The sequence below is a fragment of the Patagioenas fasciata genome, chromosome 12 (assembly GCF_037038585.1).
Source record: "Patagioenas fasciata isolate bPatFas1 chromosome 12, bPatFas1.hap1, whole genome shotgun sequence".
Classification (NCBI taxonomy): Eukaryota; Metazoa; Chordata; class Aves; order Columbiformes; family Columbidae; genus Patagioenas; species Patagioenas fasciata.
Window position 1 is genome coordinate 12,586,401 of NC_092531.1, and position 20,241 is coordinate 12,606,641.

The 20,241-nt window shown below is 35.7% G+C and overlaps 2 protein-coding genes across 8 annotated transcripts in view; both read left to right on the forward strand.

The window, feature by feature from the left end:
• The window catches only part of ZNF280D (zinc finger protein 280D), a 42,150-nt gene extending 30,539 nt beyond the window's left edge, over window positions 1–11,611 (forward strand). For 4 of the 6 annotated variants that reach the window (XM_071813878.1, XM_065847161.2, XM_065847162.2 and 1 more), the window contains one exon: window positions 9,780–11,611. In XM_071813878.1, the coding sequence (XP_071669979.1) occupies window positions 9,780–10,416 (637 nt within the window). In that variant the 3' untranslated portion in view covers window positions 10,417–11,611. Of the gene's footprint in view, window positions 1–456; window positions 555–9,779 lie in introns of all 6 variants that reach the window. The other 2 variants (XR_010652180.2, XM_071813879.1) reach the window with 2 other exon arrangements.
• Window positions 11,612–15,514: 3,903 nt separating this feature from the next.
• The window catches only part of MNS1 (meiosis specific nuclear structural 1), a 37,005-nt gene continuing 32,278 nt past the window's right edge, over window positions 15,515–20,241 (forward strand). The window contains exons 1-3 of one of the 2 annotated variants that reach the window (XM_071813881.1): window positions 15,515–15,605; window positions 15,851–15,989; window positions 19,224–19,367. The gene's annotated coding sequence lies outside the window, so the exon portion shown is untranslated. The remainder of the gene's footprint in view (window positions 15,606–15,850; window positions 15,990–19,223; window positions 19,368–20,241) is intronic. The other variant, XM_071813880.1, reaches the window with a different exon arrangement.

Genomic DNA, 20,241 nt, shown 5'->3' on the forward strand with positions numbered 1-20,241 from the left:
ATTCAATGAGGTATGACTTGTTTGTGGGGCTCTTGAGAATCACTTCATCATCAAACAATGACTCACAGTTACAATCTTGAATGCTTTTGGATCTTCTCTTGCATCTCTCAGATGGTGTCTTTTGGTATCTTTTATTACGCATCAGCCTGTCTGTGTGTGTTGTAAAACTCATCTTTATTGCTAATGACCAGACATGTTCTGTGAGCTCTGTGTAGTGTTGATGGGACTGTCTTTGGACCAGAATCCTGCCGTTAGTAATACAGAAAACATGGCTGGAGAAGTTCCAGCAGCAATTGCTTTTTAAATTGTTACTCTACATAAAGTTGCCTTGTTTGTTTAGTGTTGAGGGAATAAGGCTTAGTAACTATGCCAGTACTCTTCTAATGCTCAACTCTCTGCTTTGCGCAACAATTAACATATTTTAAAATGAACTGACAGCAGACATTTTTGTTGCAGGGGAGTTGAAAGTGAGCAGGTATCCTATACTGCCTTGGCTCACTGATACATCATTGTGGACCAGAAAATTCAACCCAGTCCAGCTTGGGATTATTTTGGTATGTAAGTGAACAAGGATCTGACCAGACCTTTTCCTTTTTCTTCATACATTGAAGCTGTGGTATTCTCTTCTTGCATCTTTTAGGCAGCAGGTCTGGTCTTTCTCCAAATATTGTAGCCTGGCAAAGGCCCTTCTGTGATAATGTTCTCTGCTTTGCAGCATTGACTTGCAGCTTTTTGGGGGCTATACTCCTTTGAAGAGAGGCTTACCAGGAGTTTGACATATGTGATGCAGTGTTTCTTTGCTGCTCATAGCAGTGTTTCTTTGCTGCTCAAGTCTCTCAATATCATCCCAAGTCAGACTAGTATATAAATGATGACGTATGTGTTGACATCAAAGCCCATTTTATTCTGAACTTGATCCTAGCTTCTGAAACTAAAGGGCTTTGTCATTCTCTTTGGGTGTTCACTAAAACGTACAAGTCCTGATCTATTTAATATTCAAGTAAGTTGCGTTTTTGTCCGCCAATGACTTTACAGTATATAGTAGCAAAATATGCTTTGAATTACATCTGTTGCGTGTAACTGCATAAGGTGAATCTTGACCAAAGGAATTTATTAGCTGCTTTGCTCTGGTAGCTAAGCTTCTTTTTACTCCTAAATACTGTAGGAGGAGAGCATGTGATGGAAGCAGATACATTTATTGAGCCTTGATTCTAAGGGTGGAGCAGCCACAGTTCATTCACACTTTATTCTTTTGGTATCATTTCTCATCTTCAAGGATGCTCTACTCAAGCTGCTGAGACATCTGCTGCTTTTGATTTCACTGCTTCTGACTTCATCTTTAGTTCTAGATGTTCTGTGGCAAGTTTATTCATCAACAGGTTGTCTGGATGTATGATGAGCTTTCCTTTTGTCATGATGAACATCTAGTGTTCCTCCAAACTCAGCCTCCTGCTTACAGTGGATATGTGTCTTGGTTTAATCTCTAATTTACTAGCTTCCAAGCAACCTGATAGATAGAGCTAATCTTACTCTGAGATCAGTCCCCGTTACAACTTTCGAGTTATAAGAGATTATTTCTGATGAATGCGAGCTGTTCTTGATTTGCAGCACTTTCTTTTCCTGCATAATCAAAATATCTGAGAAAATTAATTTTTACCAGTATTTTTGTCCTCTTCACCTTTAGTATTCAAACAGTAACAGTTTTGGTGATAGCGAGCTTCTGCAACCACTGTGGTATTGCTAATAACAACAACGATCCTGTCATCCATTGTCTCTTATGCATATTTTGTAATTGAGCATCTGCACGCTTACTCAGTACTCTAAAATCTCGTTGTTCTTTTTGCTACTTTTTTTTTTCTTCTGACAGAAGCTATGTTCCATCTTGAATGCTGCTGTTCAACTTAAAGCATCAGTTACCTACTCCAGGTTTTTCTTGCAGGACTTACTTCTGTTTTGACACAGCAGCATTCAAAAAAGCATAGTGTGTTTGTGTTTTCATTGTGAACATGCTGTTGCATTTCAAAGAAAGTTGAATTTGTGATATTTCACTTTCATTCAGGTTTCTAGCAGCAACGAAACTGGAATATGATTGCAGATTTTCATGGCTTTCAGCAAGGTTCTCTAAGAATTTCCCAGAAATTACGCTAGATTGACATTTCAATTTGAAGTTATGTAAATTGTATGTCTGCTCATTTTGGATATTATCATTTGGTTTTTTTACAGCTTTACTGCAGAATTTTTTTTAAGTTTCAGGCTTGCAGTTAAAACACTTGTAAGCCACATTCAGGATTGCCAGCTTTGTGTAAGTAGTTCACATAGAAACAACTAGCACCATGGCATCCTGTTCCTGTTTATTTGTTTGAGGATCTCAGAAAAGTTACTCATGTGGAAAACTCAAAACATAAAACTGGTACTAAACCATGCAAGTAAACCTGCCTGACTCAATATTAAATATCCGTGAATGTCCCAACAACTACCAAGTTACGTGAATAATGCAACATATTGGAGCACATATGCAAGGACAGAGCATGAGTATGTGTGGTATAACCAGTTTAGTTTATGGTCACAGAACTAAGATTTCATTTGTTTGTACCTTAATCTGTCTTTTTTGTTATTTTTAGGATGTTGGGTGTCACTGCATTATGGGTACTTAAAAGACATGTAGTTGCAGGGAAACCTCACTTGAATGTATTAATTCTGTACTGGCTTTGTTTTGAAAGTCTTTCTGACTTGAAAGTAAATGTTTATTTCTGTTATTCTGTTAAATGACTGTAACTTCAGCTTTGAGGGTAATAACACTTTACTACTCATGATAATAACAGTATGTAACTGTTTTCATTGTTAACCCCATCTTACAGGTGAGAAACTGGAGACAGTGTCAAGTAACATTAATGTCGCCATCTTTACGTTCACATTCAGTCATTAACATTTTAAAACCAGCACGGCATACTGGCACATTTTTCTTCTCTCTAACAATGCATTCACATGTGCCCTCCTAGCAAATGCTCACACAATCAGATATTTGGGGGAAAATTGCACTTTGAGTTATCATTTCTATTTAGAGTTACATTTTTCAAAATGGGGAATTTCTGCTAAAAGCTGGGGGTCTTAAAAAAAAAAAAAAAAAAAAAGACCTTTCTGTTCTCTTGCTTGTAAAAATAAATTTATATTTTTAATGCTGGGTGTGGTTCATTTGAGTGGCTGGAAGGTACCTTTGAGCCACTTAAATTACATAAAGTTCTTTTTTAGAAATTCTTGGAGCTACGGTTGCCCTATCAAAGGCTACTTTTGGTTAGGGCTGAAAAAAAAGGGATGACTGGCAAAGGATTCCAGCTGAGTTTCAGTACTGCTTACTCAAAGAACTCTTTGGTTGTAAGAAAACATGACAGATTGCTGGGAAGACAACTGCTCATTATTTGAGCTCTGTGTGTGTGTGCAGATATACAAAATTTTATTATGTGAGGGCAGGGGAAGCAATGAGGCTGGATGAATTTCAGAAATGAGAATACTCCCATCTTTGCTTAGACTGTGCATTTTAGAGTCTACTTGTTTCACTGATTCCAAAACTCTTCCATTAGTCCTAGATGACTCCTCACGTATCAAATAAAGTTTCAGGTCAGCCTGAACTTTAAGGTGCCTAAATTAGTGTCCTTACTTACCTAGATTTTATTGTGAGTCTCGTTAGTTTTATGGCCAATCCATTCTATTGGGTATCTCGAGCTGAAACATAGTGCACAACTGCTACATTTTGGGGGCATTTTTGTAAGGGATCAATGATTAAGGGCCATTTTTTCGTTGTTCTTAACTAGAAGTTTATTTCTACGTAGAATAAAGAATCTTTGGAGAGTTCTAGAGAGGTTTCAAAGTTGCTCAAAATTGTGGACTAGCAGGCTGTACTTACCAGAGATGGTCATGATCTTAGTTTTCTTTTCATAAGGTTCTTTCCAGAAGCACTGTAGCTCCACAGATGTAAGAAAGTACATTGCTTTAGTTGCTCATTGAAAACGATGGGATTTAAGATTTCTTTATCACTAAAGTGTTGGGATCATCACAGGTGATAGTCTTCTCTGGTTTAGTATCTGTTTATTAAACTTCTGCTAATTTCTTTAAGTTCTTACATAGAAATCATTAAAGCAGTGAAGCTAAGCTACGTTTGGCATTGCATCGTGTTCTGCTGGTGTTGCTACATATGACTAAATATTTCAGAGTATTTCAAGTCCCTGACCCAAAAAATGTATTGTCGTTTGATATACCCTGATCATTTTCCTTACTGTTAAAATAGACAGTATAGCAATGTTATTTTAAAACAACCCTTTTTTTTTAGTTATTTTTGCCATTTTATTGCAAATTAAGATGTAATAATTAAAATAGTTATAAATGATTGTTTATACTATAGTTGAAGTTTTTGGTTACCTGCTAGAAGATGAGTGTTTTAAGGTGTTGATGGTATGCTGAAAGTATGTGCTGAAATTCTTTACAAGGTCTTTTTTCGTTACTGCTTTCCTGGATTAAATTGGGAAAACACATGTGGTAGATATCAATCTAATAGTAGTATACATTTTTTGTAAAATTTAAGTTGATAAAGTGGTTTCTTCTGTCAAATATTTTGTACCTTGTAGACAGCCATTAAGACTCGCTGAGGTCATGAATCATTTAATTTATGATTAATAACATTATTTAAATATAACAGAGGCAGCACCATACTTCAGCAGATTAAATTTGCCTTTAATGCAGCATCAACAAAGAAGATACAAGCATAAGCAATTTTGAGGGGTTTGTTCTTTTTTCTTTTTTTAATAGCAAGCCTTTGAAAGGTTAGATTTTATATTAGAACTGATGACTTAACAAGGTTTTGTAGGAGACATACTTCTTGCTATCTCTGCGGTAGCATTTTCTTATATAAACACAGAAAATCAATGTTAGTGATGTTGAGATAAGCGGTTTAATTAATGTGGTTTTTAAAGTCAATAAATTTAAATAATTTATAGCTAATCTAATGTATGGACTGTGCCTGTGCAGATATTTTGAAGGAAGTATCTCCTCCAAATAGCAGCTGGAGGTCAGCTGCAATGTTCTGTAGTTGCCCTGAAGTAAACTACAGCTGTGTTCTGGGTATTCCGGTTATGGCAGACAATGAAAACTGAACTTGTTTCGCAGAATGTTTTCCTTCAGTCATGATGTAGCTTTATGCACTTTAAAAAAGTACATTTCAGCAAATTTGCCATTTCAGATCTTAAATACTTCAGTCATGGTTTAAAAGGCCTTTATGGTGAGGAGATTGTGCCTCATGTAGAATTGCAGTAAGAACCAGAATAAAAGCATTGCTAACCATCTTAAGACTGTTGGTTCTCGTCTTTCTTGAGGTGAGAGAACTGGAACAGGTTACATGAAACAAGTTTGTCTTATAGTTTCTTTATACCCAAGAAAATATTATGAAATTCTGAAATGCTCTTCTGGAACCCTGAAGTGCATTTAAACTCAAAATAAGTATCAACTTCAAAAACTGGTTTCAGATTACCAAGTTGCTTTCTTACTTAAGTATTTTCATCCTTATCTCTATTTTCACTATACCGTATTTTAAAACATTGAATCTTAATTCTTTATCCACTAGGTTAGACTGAAATCTCCATTAGAGAGAGAGAGAAGCTAAGCTGGAGGTAGTGTCTTTTCTTCACACTGTCTGACAATATCTCTGAACTTCATGGCTAGTTTGAACATCCAAGACCATTGTTTTTTGTTTAACTACACATATACCACTGGGTTATGGTGTTTAGAAGATAATGCACAGTGCAAAAACCTAGCTTTCTGTATTTTACTACAAAAAGATGTGGCAGTGTTGGAGGGGCACCATTAGTATGCCTGCCACACCCAAAGATTTCCAGTTTGCAGTCAGTCCATTCTGGTTGATCTGTATACCAGGCTCCAATGAAGGAGTAAGTTTAGTTGCCTTCTAAAACTTCATCTTCAGGGAACCTGGAAATTGGCCTGAAATATAACATGAGATCTGGGTAAATATTGACTCTGAACTGTAACTTTTTGAGGTTTTTGTTTTATTTGTACTTATTTAAGAGGAAATTCTTTGCAAATGCCTCTTCAGGTCCAAATTATATTTTTCTAGGCATGTGTACAAATTTTCCCATGGTTTCTGCCTATTAGGAATCTAAACGATCTCACAGTACACAGTAACTCTTTTTAAAAAGTACCATCTTTGGATTCTGGTTTTATAGAATTTTCTTTTGTGACAAGTTATTTTTCTATTGCCCATCAAAAAAGGGCAATGTGTTACAGAAATCTGAGCTGGCAAGAGTGGGAGAAGTTCTCAGATGTAGTAAGGACTTTTCTTGTGACACTGCTTGTCTGCTTAAGGCTGCAGAACGAAGGTGAACAGATTGTCTGCTTCCCAAAGTGCAAAGGGGTTGGTGTGTTTGCACATACTTTGCAGCTACTCTGTATGCAGATGCGTGAATGTCACTTGTTTATAGTTCTGTTGTAGAGTTGTAGGAATTTTTTTTCTGCTTGTAGATTTCCAGATTGCTGTAGATTTTTTTTTTCCTGGAATGGATTTTTAAAATCTTAAGATAAAATACCAATATAAAAGAATACAATACTCTAAAAGTGAATATGCATAGCAAAGAGCAGCAAAAAAAACCCGGAGTAGTAGTATTTTAAAACAACAAATATTCAGAGCCTCAGCCTCACTTGGGACCCAAATTGTACGTTTTCTATGCAATGAGAAAAAGAAAAACAAGAATCCCTTTCTGTAGCTTACGATGGGTGTATGTTTGCACCTGGTAGACTCATCTCTTCGATTCAAAATTGTCTTATGCTACTCCCCTGAATAGTCGCATCCTAAGACCTGACTTCATATAGGTGATATGACAGCTAGTTCATTAGTATAGCCCATATTTGATAGTCTGGCCATGGTTTGTATAGTGCTTTAGAAGATGGGTTCATTGTTTTAATTAAACAGAAGTCAGATTTTACATTATAACTATTCACTGAAGTCCTTCTTTCTATATAATGCAGTTATTATCATTCTTGCATTTTCCAGTCTTTTTAACGTCTGGATTTTTAGTTTCCTTACGCTGTAATCAGTAGTGCCTACAAAAGTAAGAGTATGTTTCATTCTTAATACTGGATGGAAGACTGTTCTTTTTCAGCTACTGACTTACTAACAGAATGATTTCTTGCAATCCCATATGATTTTTCTTTCTATTGTAGGATTTTAGTGTGTCACAGGTGTTACATTTCGTTATTCATCTGCAGTTCACAGCAGAGGGAAATTATTTCGTTGGAGAACTGTTCTATCTAAATGAACTTAATGTCATGCTTAGCAATTTAAAAGACCACTGTTCTTTGTGGATAACTGTTTTGTGATAGGATTTGTTGTACAAAATCTTGTTCAATTTTGTTTTTATACTCTGTTTTCTTGTTATAAATGACTCGCAGGAAGGTATGCTGGTGAGAGACAGTGTGTTTCTGCATGAGAAGTGAATATATAGAGACTTTTCTTTTCCTCCTCCCCATTTCCTATCCTTCCCTTCCTCTGTTTTGCCAGAAATTAATGAGAATGAGAGGCTGGGTTTAGATGAAGCTGGGATTTTGGTTACTAGAAGGTGAGGGAGATTGTGATGGGTTTTTTTTATACGCTAAGGGCAAATTTGTCCTTTGAAGAGTTTCTCAGTGCAAATTGTGCGTGTACATGTATATGTGATCCATCTGGGATTTCCAGTGTGGGAACACTACTCTGTGTGAGCTAATGAGGCATTAGTCATATCTTTATTTAAACTCTTGGAGTTTTGTTCGGTTGTTTGGATATTTTTTTTGCACATCCGTGTTCAGAACTTACCGCATAAAGTGTAAGGGTGTGCTTGTTAACTCTGCATATACACCTGACTCTCAAGCTGCTTGTTGAAAAACTGGTAGCTAAAGGTCGTGTATATACACTGTTTCATAACCAGTTGAATGCATTTTCATGTGAAAACAATTCTAAATATTTACTTGCATTCATATGGTTCTGTGTAGCTTAAGTATTTCTCTGGAATAGAAGGACCAGTTACGGCAAGACCAGTTATGTCATCCACGGCTGATGGGTGGTTCTGGGTGTTGGCTTTTGTGCTGGAATTCAGTCTTGAGTTTTCTTTCAAATATTACCTGTTTTCCCTTTTTTCCTGGAAGTCTGAGAGAGAGAAGAACTTGTATATAAAGTCTGTTCATATATATGAGAATGTAATTTACTGGTTTCTATAGTCCAATAAATGAAAAAAAAATCTTTGACACAAGTAGCAAATGTAGGTTGTAATTTGGAAAAGAGTTTAGTCTATCTGAGCTAATTCCTTATTATGAATGAAAAATCAATATAACAGGATCAAAGTGTTCTTATGACTACCTCGCTGATGGGTAGGATTTCATCACTTAAGGATGTTTCAGCAGTCTCTTATCCCTACTCAAAATATTCCTCTGACTTGAATTCGAAGTAGGAAATGTATTTTTCTTGGATTAGTTTAAGTGAAAGTAAAACCTGAAAACAGATTTCTGAATGTTTGTAGTATGTAGCACATATCCCAGAATAAACATTTTCTGTAGAACTCAATATCTTTTAGTGCATAGGCAAATTATATTAATTTGGGAGACCTTTTTGCTCCTAATTTCACTTCCTATATAGAATTCATATCTGAAATCAGACCAACTGTTGTTCTTCCATCTTCCCCCTCTGCTTTATTTTGTCTGTCACTATCATAATTTCAAGTAATTTGAGCTGCTTCTCATTCTGAAAAATTTTTAATGAGTTAAAAATAATATTAAACTTCTACCCAATTTAAACCTTCAGAGCAAAAAATGAGCTCCATCATTGAATGAATGTGAGAAACTGGTGTTGCTATAATGAAGAGAAATATTGGAAACTAGTATTTAGGATTTTGACTGTTAGAATATGAACATATGAGCAAATTGCATATAGCATTATGACGAGACTTTTGTATTTTTGTGGGTACAGATGGTATTTTAAGTATACGGTTAAGTGTTTCTTTGCAGCATTCTGATTTTTTTTTTCTTTGTCACCCTAAAGTACTGCATGCATGTGGTTTTATTGAAACAATACAAGGTTTAAACAGTTTGCCTATGAAGTTCATATGCTGTGTTTTAGATTTTATTATACAGTAGGATTCTAATTTTTACTTACATAACTCAATAGTGAGCTATAATCCTTTTTATAAACATAGAGCTTTACTCTGAAAAGTGACTAAATATACTACTTCACAGATTCCATTATTCAGTCAATCCAAGTTTGGAGTTACTCAACAAAATTTTAAATATAAGTTATAGATTTCCAAACATTAGCTTTTTTCCTCACTTTACTCTTGTTACTATTGTGGAATCAATTTAGCAGTATAAAGGAATGAATGGCTTCTTTTTCTTGCGCATCATCAACCAAAGTTTCCTAGTAGTTGTATCTGCATCTGTGTCGAAGAGGAACTTAACATTGTGGTTTCCAAAATTCCATGTGCCACACAAATGGGGCAAACTAACCTTCCTTTCTGGAGCTGAAACGCATGAACTAAAGAGTTCTAATTGATCGGTAAATAAAAAGTTGAGTTTGTAAATAGGTATGAAAAATGCAGCTGTTAATTAAATTCAGCCCATCTTGCTATGAAAATTTGTGACAAATACTGAACAGGAAAGCTACAGTACCACTTTCTGAGTGTCACTTTGCAGAGTACATCCATGTGTTGCTTTATTTCATTTGTTACAAAATTAACTTGCTTTGTTTTGTTTTTCAGCAAACAAGGGCATGACTCTTCAGACAAAACAAAAGAATGCCATCAAAATCAAACTGAAAAAGTTGCATCAGTTGAAAAGAATGAAGAAAACTCATCATCGTCAAATATAGAAAATGTTCCTAGTTTGGAACTCCCTGACAACAGCTCAAAGAATTCTCTGCATGAGAAAGGAGCGTGTTGTGATTCAGATAATAACAAACAACTAGCAGATGAGCAACAAAAATGTATTCATGATGCAAGCGAATTAAAAACTTGCAAAAGTTCAGATAATGGTGTCTTGAATGAGCAGACTAAAGTATGTAGCTTGGATGAAACTACCCTCTCAGCAATGAACGCAAGGGACTTAAAGCTAACATTGGGTGAAGATGTTAGTTTTGAGCAGTTCTTGAGAAAAAGAGATGAACCTGACTCGGTTAGTTCAGACATCAGTGAACAAGGCAGTATTCATTTGGAGCCTTTGACTCCATCAGAGGTACTAGAGCATGAAGCTACTGAAATTCTTCAAAAAGGTAATGTTGCAGCTTCATCAAAGAAAGCTGGAAAACTCTCCGAACAAGCAGATGAGACTTCTAAAGAAAGTAGTCCCAACAGAATGGAAACAACTGTAAGCAAGACAGATGAAAATGAAACAAGCTGAAATTATGTTAATTTTATTGTTTATTATGAACAATGGTAAGAACACCATGGACCATTCTTGATGAGTGTGCTCACTGATGCTAATTACAAAAAATAAAAAAGACGGGGGGAAGGAAGAGAGAAAGAGACACTAGAGGGAAGTTCTGCATATGAAGGTAGCATGCACAACTGAATTAATTAAATTCACAAAAGATACCACGTTCAGGTATATTTTCCTTTCTCTTGGATGTGATATATCTTATTAGATTGACATTTCAAAGGAGGAACAAATTATAATTTTTGTAGTTAACTAGCCAGGGATAAGGTGATTTGTTTGCCAAGAAAATATTTTTATAAATCCTCAGTGTGAATATCATTAAACAGTAGAATTTAATATTAATTCCCTTCTGATGCTGTAATGGAGCACACTTGTAATGATGGTTATTGGTCTGCTGATAACTTGGGTAAACATAACCCTTTGGACTTGGTGTCACATTCCTGTCTGTAAGAGCATGTAAATGGAGTTATATTAATCTATGCACCTCTGTACAGGTGTAATCCTGCCAGGCTGTAAGCTTACCTTAATAAACTTTCAGTGAAAGTGGAATTATTACAATAAAAATATATATTTGTGGGGTTTTCAGTGTGCAGGCTGTGCAGCAATACCGAACATAATTGTATAAAGTAGAACATACTGCTGAATATACTGTAGCTGTTAGGCTTTTACCATTGTTTTAATTATTCTTAGCTGTAGACCTGTAGGAATGGTCTGGAAGTCACACCAAAGTATGGTTTAATGTAAAAACTCTTTTAAGCAAGAAGAAGGAAACCCCCCAACTGGAAACACCAAATGGCATGCATTCTGCCGTTCTGCAGCTGCTACTGGCTAACTGTTACAAAAAGGACACAAGGGCGTATAAAGTACAGTGTACAGTTCAATTTCAGGACTCTTTGTAGTTTAAATTCTGTACAGAAAGATGGCTGCTGGTTTTGGTTTTGTTTTTAATTTGCTTTTTTATTTTGTCGTCTAGTTAGCAACTAGATGTAGGAATGCATATGATTAACATTAGCTTGCTCTTATGACTTCATTGCTCCATTTGAAACATTCAGAATGTGCTTCTGACTTACTATTTTGTTTCTAATGAATGTTAAATGTTTTGAACAGCTGTTAAAGAACTGCTGTAAATTATTGCTTTTTGAGTAAATATTTGCAAGAAGATGTTGTCTTTGTGCATAATTTTATGCTCAGGTTAAACTTTGGGCATAGTCTTCCCACATCTTTTGTAAAGATTTAGTGACCATTCCCAAAAACTATTTAATTTTAAAATTGTGAATTGAATTTTAGACTTTCATGGGGGTTTTGGTTAGTTTGGGATGCTTTTTTTTTTTTTAAGAATTAAATGAGCAAGTGCCTATGCATAAACATATTTTGTAGCTGTGTATTAATATTATGGTAAATGTGCTAACTATCCACATTATATAGAGAGAGTTTTCTGGGCCATCAACATGCAGCTGAAGGCTACTTTGTCCTCCTAGGTTAACTGGGCTCAGCTGCTAAATTAATCTAATCAGCAACACTATTAAAATTTAGAGATCACCCAGCTTATTGCTGGAGTCTCTAAATAAACCACATCAATCTCAACATCTCAAAAATGGCTTCAAACTCCTGAAGAGTTATATGACTTGAATTTTGAATTGCATCTTAATTTTCCTCCATGCAGGTTTAGAAGACTTGTAGAAAGAAAAGTGGAACAGTTTACATAGTCAGAGCTCTTCGAGATCTGCCACTTTAAGAGCTTCAAATAACAAGACACAGAAATGCTAAGAGCAATAAGTTGCAATGTTCTTTTGTTCTTTAAAGATTTTAGTGAAATCAGTAACTCAAGGTATGATTAAGCAGTCTGATGTCTTCATGCGTGTACACACAGAAGACTCTAAAATCCAACATCACGATGACAGTTTAAAGGATTTAATCAGCTATGGAACTTGATGTGTATGTTGCTGAAGGAGTTCCTGAATGCAGCTGTGTTTAACCCCAGAGAAACCTCTATAGTATTTTTAATCTGGTTGATGATCTTCAATGTAAATGATATATTTTGAATAATGCTCTGATATGAAGTGTAGGAAAAGATTAAGTGCAATTGGAGCCAGTTGTATGATACTTGCTTGTGAATTCCTCACATTTGTCTTCTATTATGCAATTAACTTTTTAAAACATTCACTATTTTAATAAGAAAAATTTGGAAGAACTTGGCCACGTACTATCAAGAAAAGGTGGAAAATAAAACTCTAATTGAAATATCTGCGTATTTGGCAGACGTATATACATTCTCAGATACTTCATATGTAAAGCATTGTTTGTTTCAAACCACATATGCTTATATAAGGTAATGTTAGGTATAAAACACCCACATCTCTAGTAGCCCTTCCAAAGGTGGGGGTGGCAGAGAACTAGATTGTTCTAGCGAGACCATCAGACAGCTTTAGGTAACGAAGGTGAATCATGGGAAGATGGGCATGGTATTTTTGTGAAGGAAAAAAAATTCATTACAGTGAAGTAATGAACTTCTCTCCTATGCAAAGTAATTCATTTGCTGAATGAACACTTTAAAGAGTGTATAATTATTAAGATTAATCTCTATCATGTTCTTTGGTAGGTTTCCTAGAGATAAATTAAATAAGTACTTTTGACTGAAATCGCTCCAGAAGATGAAGTTACACTGAATGCATTTTGAGCACCTAGTTCAGTTTTTTGTTTCTGAGTCATCTAAAAGTGTTTTTCTCCATCCAGCCATCAGTGGTTCTTCTTCTGTGTCCTCTCTTTTTACTTAGGAAGACATTTTGCCTCCAGTTTTCAATGCCTTATGAAAAAAAACCAGTAACTTGAAGTTAGATTTTAGTATCTGTACTAGAATCACCATTTCCCATAATCTAAAGACATTTACTGTATTTGCTTGAATAATCATTTCAGATAGTTTATTTTTAAGGAAATCATATGCTACATGTATGCTATCTTCATTATTTGTATTTAATAGAAAACTGCTGTTATTATTGGCTTATGGTCAGTGAGTGTTCGGTCACTTGGAGCTTCCTCAAGTGCAGGCAGCATCTGTTTCCCTTGTGCAGTTTAGGAATGAAATTTTGGCTTACCTGTAGTTCAGCTTTTTTTTAAACAGAGTGGATGAGTAAACTCGGGGGAAAAAAATCACATCGCATCGCAGAACATAGTGAGTTCTAAGTATTGGGTGATATATTAGAGCAAAACCTCGTCCACTTTTCTTTTCCTGGAAATGGGCACAGAGAGAAGAGAAGAACCTTGGCCAATAGATGTTAAATCACATTCTGTGGTGCTTTACTGCCAGAAGGCATTAGAAACTGAAGGTCGGGGTAAAGAATCTTGAGGAACACTTGGTATTCTGCAAAACCTTAAATAAAAGATATCAAAGCTTTTTTGCAGGCATTTAGCATTGTTATTTATATGCTGGCATGTAGAAAGCAGTCATTTTTTTATGCTGTAGGATATACTAATATTCCACCAAAGACTGTGTCCATATGCTGTCACAGTAGAGTTTTGAGACTTCAGAAATTTTTGTGTGGGGCAAATCTTATACATGATTGTTTTCATTTTGTTTTCATTAGTGTTTGATTTTTGAGGCTTGTGAGCTTATTTTGTGTAGCGGCATCCTGTATTTTTTTATGTATGCTTAATATACACCTAATAAAAAAGGTAAGTATGTCTTATGATTGCTTAAATTAATTTTGCTGTTAATAAAACATTTGCTTCCATTTAAATGTAGCTCAAAAGGACAGTTCTTAGATGAAGCCCAGCAGGTGTTTTCCTTTGAACGTTACGTTTTTATGAATAATTTTGACTCTATTTTTTCTCCATTAATTCAGTACTAAAAGGGAAAGTATGTTGACTGGCATTTCATATTAGTTTACAAACTCTACACAGAAAGTTCTTCACTTAAGTTCATTTGAGTTTTGGATCACTGTTCTAGCTCTAAGACTTAATTTTTTTTTATTCTGTCATTTCATAACCATATTAAGTTGATATTTCCTGTATTGCACCAGATTTTTAAAAAAATGTGGAAAATATTTATCTGTGAAACACCTCATTTTGAGGGAGATTAATGTTGTTATGCCTGCAAGGTGCTGTAAAGCTCATGTGTTTATTGATATAAAAATGTGCTTGGTTTTGTTGAGGTTTTTTTTACTGTTGAAACCGTTATTTCAGAGAGGCTGAGGTTTTTGTGACAACCACAAGGATACGTGTGCTCTTAAACATATATCTGCATTTGAGTTTGGGTAAATTTAACTTAGTATTAAGAAAATTAAATGCTCAAATTGCATGCATGAGCTGAATCACACTATTTAAAATAAGATTAATTCCATTATCAGGAAGTGTTAGCTTGTGAGCAACCAATTCTCCATTCTTTAAGGATTTTTTAAGTAGCATTGCTAAACAAATCCAGTATGTTATGAATTTAATGTAAATAAACTTTGTTTCATATTTTAGTTCACTATATTCTCAATATTAGGCATTTAATTCAAAGTAGCTGTTTTCTCTAAAAATTTCAGTGAATGGGGTAACATATCATGGTATGTTTATGAAGAAATTTGTCTCATACTGATAATGTAGTAGCCTTGAAAATATAACCATATGTTTTGCTTATAAATAGAATAATCAATAAGTAATCATTTTTACTAAAGGCAAGTAACATGCAGTTCTGTTTCTTACACCCTATTCTGACTTTTTCATTCTGATCTCGTGATGATATTCTAACAACAAATTGAAGTCCTTACTTTCCTCCCTTTTAAGGCTGTAAAGGAAGTGCAACATGAATACTTGATAGTTTTTGAACTGAATGTATTTGAATTACCCAGATATTTGCTGCCTGAAATGAGGATTAAACTTTGTGTACCGCTCTCTCAGGTTTTCAGCTGAAATTCGTGTCTTTCCATTTTGTCTTCTTGGAAAGACCTCCCTTCTTCTTTGACCTAGGATGTTGGTGCCACATGGTGTAATTTTCCTAGGATATTTAGTGAAATGCAGTGTATTTGTTGGATATCATTTAAGTGGCTTCTTCTTCCCTGTTGCAATCCTTTGTTTCTTGGAATGTCTCCTCTTGATAGATGGTGTGTGATCAACTTCCAAGTTGCTGGCTGATGACGGCAAGCAAAAGACACTTCTACAGGGGAGAAGCAAAAGTGAGTTCAGAATTTTGATCATGACTAGTAGTGTGCAACATGTATGGCAGGTCAGTTAACCTGCTTAATCTGATAAAGTGAATCTTTTTTACTGATTCCTAAAATTGCAGATTGAGAAACCAGAGCAGTTGGGCAAATCCAACTTAAATGGATCAGAATTCGTAAAAGGAGCCTAAAGCAACGTGTTCATCCTAGGGAAGATCTTATGCTACTTGTGTGACTGTCCACTCTGTTTTGTTTCCTAGAGACCATATACTGGGTGCCCTTTTAAGACCACAGAAAGGCCAGTTATCCTAGAGGAGACGAGTGGTTGTATCATCTTCCTTGATGGAACCAAAAAGAAGCTCTTAACATGTAGCATGTATGCTGTTTTATATTAATACGGTAAGATGTGACTCAGTGTTGAACAGTGGCATTTTATTAATCTTTGTTAAATAAGGAAGTTCTGTCACTTCTTCGGAAGAGTCTCTTAACAATAGTTTTTAAAATAAACATCCTTTCAACTATAGCTTGCTGCTTTTCAGTGGTCTTTGTCTGAAATAACAATCTAGTAAGTACCAGCTGAAAAGTAGCAAGGCAGGCTGTGCCATCCTCTGTTTTAAGGCTGATAATGACTTGGCCTTTCTGGAGGATAACCTAGGAAGTTTCTTCGTTTGTTAGAAGAGAAACTTTAATGTACAGAACTTCTATTGTTCATAAACCTGCTTGGAACTTAATATTGATACAATTTAAATTAGTAAACTTACTAAAGCAGAATGTAGTTTTTAATACCCTAAAACTTATTTCTGTTTTATTAAAGAAATCCATTGTCCTCTGGGTTCCTCAGAAGGCAGTCTTGATGACGTAAAAGGAGATGAAAGTACGACCTGTATTTAAAATACAGTAAACATACCAAAGCTTTTCCTAGCCAAAGTAATGCAAGTTACTTGTGGATGGGAATGTATAATAATCCACTCTGTCCAGAACTCTTCTTCTCACTTTTATTCAGTGCAGTGAAAGATAAAGATTTCTCCCTTCCCTTTGCAGTTGTTTCGCGTAGCATATTTAAAATACTAGTGAGTGTGTAGTGCCAATATTAAATCAGATTTTACTTTTTCTGTGCTCTTTAAGTATCAGAAGCAACGTTACCATGAAAGATGAGCCTGGGAACTAAAATTCAAACCTTTAATGTATATTAAAACTAATGAACTGAGCACAGCATAAAACTAAAACATACTAAAACTTAGGGCAGTTAGAATTTTGGCATCATTCTTCCTGTTGACCCCTAGCTGTTTCACAGGGATTTCTTTGTCCATCCTGCAGGGTTTTAAACGCTCCTAGTTTCTCTGCTAGGTAGCCTTTTGCTCTTCATTTGTTTCATCTGCTTTTTCTCCCAAATTGGCACATTAATGAACATAACAGAATTCAAAATAATTATTCCCATCTTGCACTTTGCTGCAGTTTGTTGCTTCAGTTTCACAACTCCAAGAAGGGCTGTGTACCTGAAAGTTTATCGTTCTGTTTACAGCCACAGATATGGTTGAGGGGGAAAAAAGATTATTCTCTTCCCTTGTAAACCTGCATCACCAACATCCTTTGGACTATCATACTACAAATAGAGTTAAGTGAATTTTGCTTTATAAATAATTTCTTTTACTTAGTCATTACAGTTTTTTTAGATGAAGGTAGCTGAGTTTTACAAGAGGAGTCCAAGTTTAATCTCATAAATTTGCCAAACCAAGAAGGTTTTCAGTGATTGAAGCAGCCCTTTTCCTCTGTAGCTGCTAAGTCTCACTTCAGCCAATTTTTGCAGATACATGCTGAGCTAAATCACAGAGCTGATCAGGCTGAAAAAACACCCCTGGCAGCAACAAGCAGCAGCAGAGAACAGCATGGCCAGTTTAGGCCATTCTGTTACTGCTGAATGGGAAACCACAGCCTAAGAAAAACAGCTTTTGGAGGAGTCTGTAGGGAATTGTAGACAAATTTCTACTTTGTCAGGGGGAAAGCATTTCCATAAGAGGAATAAACACAGTGAGCTTTCAGTGTACCAAACAGCTGCAAGTAATGAAGCTATTGGATGAGTTCCTTTGGAAACTGTCTGCTTATTATGGCTGCATCTCCAGAGATGTTACTAGTTGTGTATGTTTCAATTAACTGCTGCTGCTGAAGGTAGGGCCCTTTTTGAGTATGACCTATACATCCTTCAGTGTAAAGGCTTAGAGGTTTTAATACAACTTGCATAATTCCTGTGCATATGATGTTTTTAGATCTATGCAAATGCAATGTATTCGGTTCGTCCAAGCAAGCACATTGTGATGGGGGCACCCTATTGCAGTTGGAGAAGACTAATTTTCAATATAAATTCTGAAAATTCAAATGTGACTGTGTAGGATTTTAGAAAGTAGAAAACTAGTCTGGTACCCAGGAGGACATTCAGCACTCACACTTTAATTTATAAATGGAATCTTATTATTAAGTAAACCTGGGACAGAATGGAGGGACTCAAAATGAAACCCAGTGCTGTGAGTAATTAGGATGAATTCAACCTGAAAGGAAAGCTTTAGAAAAACTGGACTTGATCAGAAGATAAGTGGTGGCAGTATAGAAGTCAGGTGAATTCTTAACTACGTTGGACTGTTACTGCATTCCTATTATATTTCCTTGTGCACACTTGTTTATGTGCAATGATACGGAAAACAAAACTTGGTTTTATTTTCCCTGATGTACATAAAAAGGCTAATAAGGAACAGAAAGGATGTTATTTTTTACCATGTTAAACAGAGGGTAGAGTTCAACAACAATCCGTATGCTCTCTTGAGCACAAGGTTGTCTATACAGATTGTTGTAAAATTGCTATTACACTTGAATGAGAGCGTTTTGCTAATCCAGGCACGCTTCCGACTAGGTGAGCTACTCAGCAAAGGGAAATGGGAGTAGGTGAGATGTGCATTCAGACAGATCATGGTAAGGAAGCTGGGCTCCCTGAGGGTTCTGGAAAGCGTTGTTCCTGTCCAGGACATCTCTGCCTTTCAAACTTGTTCGTTTCCACCAGGCTAAAGTTGACACTTCCTAATACAGTTGATTTATAGGCATTATTATGTATGGGAAAGTTTATTCATTGTTGGAATGAAGCAAACAAAATATTCTGCATGGAAATGGACTACTTTTCCTGACTGAGTTTTCACAGGGTGATTCAACTGCACTAGGGAACTGCTGTTCAGCAGTGGTATCTTGGAAGCTTTTTACATGCTGTTAGTTCTTATTGCCATTTGTATTTTAGCAGTAATAAAAATAGATCTGTTGTCTTCTTGCATCATATGTGGCTTATATTAATTTATTCTTCGTTTGCTGTGTTTACACAGTTCTTACAAATACATTGATTCTTCCTATCAAAATAAAATGTATTGTGAGAGAGCTTACAATCCACTTGCACTTTTCTGAGGGTTTCTTGATCACATCTTATTTATATGATTTTGTATGTGACCCTGTATAAAATATATCGGAGAAGCAGGGGGAGGAAACTACGAAAAAATGTTGTAAAGGTCAGTCTCTTGCTTATGCCTAATTAAAGTGGGCAAATTATATCCACCCTGAACTTCTGACTCCGCAATAACAGCCATATTCTCTTCCTTATAGGTGATGCTAAAGTTGGTAGGAATTCTGCTAAACAGAATATCCAGAGAAAATACAAAGCAGCAAATGAAGAGTGTCATTGGATTGTCAAGATGCCTCGTTGCAATAAAGGATCAATAAGAAGCTGCAGCAAATGAGAACTTTCCTGTGAGTGCTATATAGAACATGTACAGGCAAAATGCTTCTGCTTTTAGTCTTTCAGTTAATGATAATAGAGGCCTCTATCAAGAAACATGAGATTCTCTGCAGTATAGTCGCTTAACAGTACAAAGACATTTGACCTGACTGTAAACTGACATGCTTGATTGTGACAGTGTACATTTTAGTTGTGCATTGTGACATTAGTAATGCTAAGATATCAAAGCGTTTAGAAAGAAGTCATAGTTCTATGTATTTCTAGATGTAATATTCACCAATTCCATGGTGTCTCTCAAACATCCTAAACTTTTGAATACTATGCCAGATCAGTTCTAAGATCAGGGGAATAAAGAGCATCACTGAAGAAAGAAATTTTTTTGGTTTAGTTTATTTTGGTGATAACTGGAAATCCAGAGAAAACCAACAAAGATATAGATATGAAAAAAAGGTTTGTCTTCCCTACTGTGACAGCAGACAGAACACTGATTGTAGAGGTCACGTCACGGAGCCACTGATCAGGCTCTTCCGCACAGTGCCCAGTGGAAGCTCTAGAGGAAGTTACTGAAGCTGAAAACAGCAAAAAGAAAAGCAGATTCATCAGTTTAGGTTCACAAGAGTGTCCTTTAAAATTCCGGTGGGTTCTGCATCAGATGCTTGTATTTTTACTATTCCCATCATCAGCAAGTTCTGTGTTACAGATTGTGCATGACTAGAAAAGTTAAAAGGTAAAGGTTGGTCAAAGAAAGTTAACTATTTTGTTCTGCATGTAGTTGTGTGGATAAACTTAATTGACTAGGAACATGCGTATCTAAGGAAAGGCTCTCAATGCATGTGCTGAGCTTGAACAAAGAAATTAGCAGTCCTTCTCCTGATTGCAGAAAGG